Raw genomic sequence first — 6,792 nt, 5'->3', positions numbered from 1 at the left:
TATAATCAGTCCGGTTCCTATCATAAGCTTTTAATGAATATTGTCAATGATCGTTAGTTTCAACTTACCTAAGTTTAACTTTTATTTTCAAGTAAACCTAATAGTTCTTTTACTACTAATAATGATAAAATAACATTTTGAATCAACTAAAGGACAATTTTGGATTTTCGTTTCAGAAAACAAGGGGGGCGATGGAAAAGACCGTTACAGTAGATTTATATATATATATATATATATATATGCCATAAGAATAATTAAAGAAGAGGGGACAATTATTGATTGTGAATATGAACAGGGCGATCGAAAGGAGAACTTACTTTAAATATAACAACCTCAATCATTGTGCAATGATACATAAACTTTATTTACAGAGTCATTTTCCACTTTATGCCACTTTTTTAATCTTATTCTCAAAATATGCTTGTTTTTTGCAACAATAGAAAAATCTATACCTCTTTTTAAATCATGTTCCCATATGCTTTTTCTCCTATATGATCAAACTTTCTTTGAAAAAGTTTTAATTTTATCAATTTCATTTACAGTACTTCTTTAACTAATTTTTTATATATAATACTTTAATATTTTTTTTTAGTGATATTAATTACTTCTTTAGTTTTTTACTTACTATACATTACCACATTACATGAATACATTTATGTATAAGTTAAAGGAAAATTTTAATTAAAACTACAACAACTATACTCATATCGATCATAAAATAAAACATAGATATTAATAATAGATAATTAAGAATACACTTAATAAAAGGTTACAAATCTATTATATAGGCTGAGATTTTGGACAATTTCTCTTATTGTGACCACTTAGACGACATATCTCATACTTACGTGGTTCATTAGGGTGACTTTGGTCCATCTCATTTTCTATTCGACTTTGTTGTTTTCTACCATGACTTGTAACAAGCTTTGAGTAATCTGCTTGAATCTTCCACCCAGGATCTGTCCAATAATCACTATGAAGAAGAGGAACAAAATCAGACTCGTATTGGCGTCTAAAGGTTGAAGTTGCATGAGTTTGTGGATTTAATTCTTATTGAGAATGGTTTTTCATTTTTACATGAACTAAAGAAAAAGATAAGTGATGATAACGGAGATGGAAGAATGCATATTATGAAAGACTATTGTAGTTAGATTTAATAAATGGTGAATGTCAGCATAGCATGTAGCCTTCATTACTATTTTCTTTAAGTTATACATATATTCATGTAAAGTGTAGTAAGTAGAAAAATAAAGATGTTATTAATATTGCTAAAAAGAAATAGTATTAAATGTTATGTATAAAAAAATAGCTAAAGACGTAAATGAAATTGATAAAGGTAAAACTTTTTTAAAGAAAATTTGATCAGGAAGCATAAAATGGGAAAAAAGTTTAAAAAGTGGTATAGATTTTTCTAGTGTTTAAAAAAGATACATATTTTGAGAAGAAGATAAAAAAAGAAGCATTATATGGGAATTGACTCCAATTTACAAGAACAATAATACATCGTTTCAAGGAATGCTTTTATTTTTATTTTTTGAACAACAACAAAAATTTTATTATTTGAGTTTTTATTTAATTTTGGGGGGAAAACCACTTTTTGTGGGTTAGTTTTGGGCTTAAACAAGAAACAACTGGGCTTGATTTGCGATCATTATTTATCTATGGTATAATGCTATGTCACTCGAGATAATGTAAAATTTGATATAGACCGGCCTCTCTAACATTTCTTACATTAAGACCCTCGTGCCTACGTGTAAGGTTGATTGATCCATCTAGCCAAAGACCATATTTGACAGATATATAAAATGTCAAAGTTGACAAAATAATTTTTACTCTGCTTGAAACTCATTCAAACTAATGACACACAAATTAAAGCTACTCTATAAATCATGAACGTACACATACCGTTACTAAATTCTAAATCTAAACATTATATCAAAAAGTAGATTAAATGAGCACGTCACAACGATCTTTTTAAGATTTTAAAAAACATTTCATTTTAGAAGAAAAAAAGAAAAACTAAATATATCTAAAATTTATACGACGGTATAATAACAGTGTATAGTACTATCAGTTATTATTTATTTGAAAAGTATGTCTCCATGACATTGTAAACAATATTGTTGGATATTACATAATGATATTCTTGTTCAACCAATCAACCTTATGTTAATTCCGGTCATGTGGACATGAGAGTCTCCAATTCTCCACAAACAAGGCCCATGTGGCCATATATGATACAATATATCCTTAACAAGTTCAACTTTGATTTGATCCATTCCACAAAGTATCTGTTATTTTATTGAAGTTTTATATCGCGTTTGTTTTACAGAATTTGATGAAATCTGATGGAATTGGAATTAAATTTACATGAAGCCCTTCCAGAATTCTTCTATGGCCTGTTGGTTGGTTGATGGTGTGCCAAGTCACAGACACAATGAGCCTCAACGTGGCAGGAAATTTTGAAAAGAAGCTGCATTAGACAAATAATGGATGACTTTCATTTAATAATCTAATATTTCTTATAAAGCATTTTGTTTTTTTTTTTTTTTATAGAAAAGATGATTTAAACAACCCAAAATACTCGTATTATTTATTCACTAATTTAAATATCTCTATCTAATATACTCATTAAGAATAAGTAGTCCCTCCTCTTTTTCTAGGAAAGTTGTTGGCTTATGTTCCATTCATTAAACATTGACTTGATTCAATGATTCATACACATGCTAAAAAGATTAAAGAAGGCCAAAAGAAAGTATTTTAATGGATAACCGATCCATGACAACTATAACAGAAAGTAAATCGCGTAACATTATGATTATGATTAGATGGACATGGGTGAGAGTGAGATCACTAGGCTACAAAAGTACAAATGCAACATTACGTTAAGTGAAAAATAATAATATTATGTTGAACAAATTAAAGAGAAGAGTCTTTTTTAATGTGTAACTTACACAAATTATCTCATGTTTCACCTTTCATAATCGGACACGTTCGATCTTAATTAATTTGTTGAATAATAAAACTTAATAAAACAGAATATTCTAGTACTAGTGTAAGGATCAGTAAGGTTCCTCGTGACATACTCGTAGCTAGATTACATATTGGCGTATATAAAAACTTGGAAATTGGTCGTTTACGCAAGTTGCTTGAATGCCTGTTTGTGGATACAAAACCAAACAAATAACAAGTGATCGAAAAGGGTTGACCCAATCAACATTAATGCTATATATAAGACGTCTTACATTCACTGGTGTATTATCTATCTTATATTCTGCCATGCTTCAAAGTTCAAAAAACCAAAGAAAAAAAATATATCCCTCTTCAGCAAATTTGGATCAAAAAATACAATTTATGCATGGAGACTCATATGGTGCTGTATGCTGTTGTTATGATAAGTTTGATATGGGGAATGAATGCAAAGACAAATGTAGAAGTTGGTGTGATTCTTGATATGGGAACCAGCATTGGCAAGATGGGCAGCAGTTGCATTTCGATGGCCATACGCGATTTCTATGAGAAACACGACAACTACACCACCATGATTCAGCCTTATTTCCGTGATTCCAAACGAGATATCGTTGAAGCCACTTCTGCAGCTATTGATCTCATGAAAAACGTTCAAGTAAAGGCGATTCTTGGGCCCATGGATTCCTCACAAGCAGATTTCGTCATCAATATTGGCAAGAAAGCAAAAGTTCCTATACTCTCATCAGCAACAAGCCCTGCACTTTCCCCAGATGAAAACGGTTACTTCATCCGTACTGCGCCTGATGCTTCGTCTCAACTCAAACCGATAGCTGCTTTGATCAAACACTTTGGTTGGAGGGAAGTGGTGCTTATTTATGAACATGGTGAATACGGAAGAGGCCTTGTCCCTTACTTAGCAGATGCCATGTTCAAGATTGATACCAAAATCATGTGGCGTGAAGTGATATATCCTTCGGCTACAGATGATCAGATCCTTAAAACGCTTTACAAACTAAAGACGATGCAGACCAGGGTCTTCGTGGTACATGCCTTACCGGATTTGGCTTCACGTTTTTTCAAAAAAGCCCATGAGGCTGGAATGATGGAAAAGGAGTATGTGTGGATCATCACGGAAGTGCTCACTAGTCGTTTGCATTCTTTGGATCCCACAGACATAGAGCTGATGCAAGGAGTACTGGGTGTGAAGTCCTATATCCCTAGGTCTAACAAGCTAATCAAATTCGAGAAAAGATGGAAACGGGAATTCCTGAGCCTGAATCCAGACGATGAAGTAGCAGAATTAGACATGTTTGGGATATGGGCATACGATACTGTTTTTGCACTAGCAATGGCATTGGAGAAGGTTTCAAGTGAAGCTAATGTTGCTTTCCAACGAAAAAATGAATCCTCGACAGATTTTGATGCCATTGGAACCTCGGGAATGGGGTCAAGCCTTGTTCCATGGATTCGAAACGCAAGCTTCAAAGGGCTGAGTGGCGAGTTCCATATTGTTAATGGACAATTACAATGGTCTGCGTACCAGATAGTGAACATAATAGGAAAGCTGGAGAACCCTGTCGGGTTTTGGACTCCTAAAAATGGCATATCAAAGAAGTTAAACATTCAAACCAAGGATCTTAAGGTTATCACATGGCCTGGTGACAGTCATACCATCCCTAGAGGCTGGGAAATCCCCACCAGCAATGAGAACACGTTAAGAGTTGGAGTTCCAGCAAAGGCAGGGTTTGTTCAGTTTGTTGATGCCAACACCGACCCTCGAACCAATGAAGTTGTTGTGACTGGTTTCTGCATGGACGTTTTTAACGCAGTCATTAGTGCTTTGCCTTACGCTGTAAAACACGAATTCATACCATTTGTTAATGTTACTCCAGAGGGCATGAGACCTGCGGGAACCTATAATGACCTTCTTCACAGTCTTTCCAAAGGGGTAAACATATATATATATATATATAGATAACTTCACTTCACTTAGTTACCCTCTTTTGTTTACTAATGCTTGTCTTCGATCAATAACGGAACAGGCATATGATGCGGTGGCTGGGGACATTACAATCCTGGCAAACCGGTCGAGTTATGTTGACTTCACATTACCATACATACAGGCTGGTACTTCAATGATTGTTCGGATCCAGGATGAGAGGAAGAGTGCGTGGATCTTCATGAGACCCCTTGAAAAAGAGCTTTGGATAACAATTGCAGCATTTTTCATATATACAGGACTTGTGGTATGGATTTTGGAGCATCGTGTAAACCAAGAATTTCGGGCCCACCGCGTAAACAAGTCGGAATGATCTTCTGGTTTTCCTTCTCCACGCTTGTTTTTGCCCACAGTAAGTACCTATCTATTTTTGTAAAAACTTTGAACCCTAATTGGATTGCTAACAAATTTGGCTTTTGGCAGGGGAAAAGTTAATGAGCAACTTATCCAGATTTGTGGTGATAGTGTGGGTGTTTGTGGTTTTAGTTTTGACCTCCAGCTACACGGCAAGCTTGACATCCATGTTAACTGTACAACAGCTTCAGCCTGCATATACTGATATCTATGAGATCATGAGAAATGGAGAATTCGTAGGATACCATAATGGTACATTTGTTGTAGAAAAGTTGAGAAAGATGGGTTTCGATGATAGTCAGCTGAAAAACTACAGTAGCTTTGAGGAGTATGATGAGGCCCTCCAAAATGGAAGCCGAAACGGAGGAGTTTCTGCAATTATGGCTGAGATCCCTTACATCAAGGTTTTCTTGGCCAAATACTGTGCCAAGTATACCATGACTGGTCCAACCTACAAAACTGCAGGCTTTGGTTTTGTAAGTTTCTTTTCATATCATTGATCAGTTACATCTTTTGACAGTACCATGGAAGTTATAAGTTATATTTGCATACAGGCATTTCCAAAAGGGTCTCCGCTAGTCCCAGATGTTTCGCGTGCAATCCTGCAAGTAACAGAGGAGCAAATGACAAACATATCCAGAAAATGGTTTGGAGAATCAGACGGTTGTGACCCGCAGAATGACCCTAAAGTGTCCTCCGACAGGCTCACACTAGATAGCTTCAAGGGCCTGTTTCTCATTGCTGGCTTGTCATCAACTTCTGCTGTATTGATTTTCTTCGTGAGGTTTTTATATCAAAACCGAGAAACATTAAAGTCACAAGGGCCGATTAGCCAAAGGCTTGCTACAATGGCAAAAACCTTTGATGTGTTTAAGGATGATAAATCCAGAAACACAAGTCGAGAGGCAGCACCAGATGAGTCAGTCGATGATATTATTACCTATAGTCCAGAAGTTAGTGTACACCATCAAGCAGTGGTTTTCTCTCATGATGAAGGATTTTCTACAACTGAACCTGGGACTCCGGTTCATGAAACTATAGAACCAGTAGAAACTACCGTACAGACCTAGGTGTGATGACAGTTATGTATAGCATGCAAAAATTGCATACACACCTCCATACTTAGATAGTATTCTTTGTCAATAATTTTATAATACAAGCTTTTCTGTTAGTATTCTAGTACTTGCCCGTAGGGATTTGTAAACCTATCATTCTTTCAGAAAACAAGGGGGGCGATGGAAAAGACCGGTACAGTAGATTTTTTTTATATATATATGCTATAATAATAATTAAAGAAGAGGGGACAACTATTGATTGTGAATATGAGCAGGGCGATCGAAAGCAGAACTTACTTTAGATATAACAACCTCAATCATTGTGCGATGATACATAAACTTTTATTTACAGAGTATTTTTAAATCATGTTCCCTTATGCTTTTTCTCCTATATGATCAAACTTTCTTTGAAAA

The 6,792-nt window shown here is 35.0% G+C and overlaps 1 protein-coding gene across 1 annotated transcript; it reads left to right on the top strand.

The window, feature by feature from the left end:
• The first annotated feature begins 3,288 nt into the window (after positions 1-3,288).
• Positions 3,289-6,494, top strand: LOC122597743 (glutamate receptor 2.7-like). The gene is given in 5 exon segments (XM_043770313.1): positions 3,289-4,918; positions 5,013-5,250; positions 5,253-5,321; positions 5,393-5,799; positions 5,878-6,494. Coding segments are annotated over 5 exon segments (2,790 nt in total). The 5' UTR covers positions 3,289-3,358; the 3' UTR covers positions 6,394-6,494.
• The last annotated feature ends 298 nt before the right edge of the window (positions 6,495-6,792 follow it).

This window comes from Erigeron canadensis, chromosome 4 (genome assembly GCF_010389155.1).
Source record: "Erigeron canadensis isolate Cc75 chromosome 4, C_canadensis_v1, whole genome shotgun sequence".
Taxonomy (NCBI): Eukaryota; Viridiplantae; Streptophyta; class Magnoliopsida; order Asterales; family Asteraceae; genus Erigeron; species Erigeron canadensis.
The sequence above is the reverse complement of the archived record's forward strand: the minus strand, read 5'-3'. Positions and strand labels throughout refer to the sequence as shown.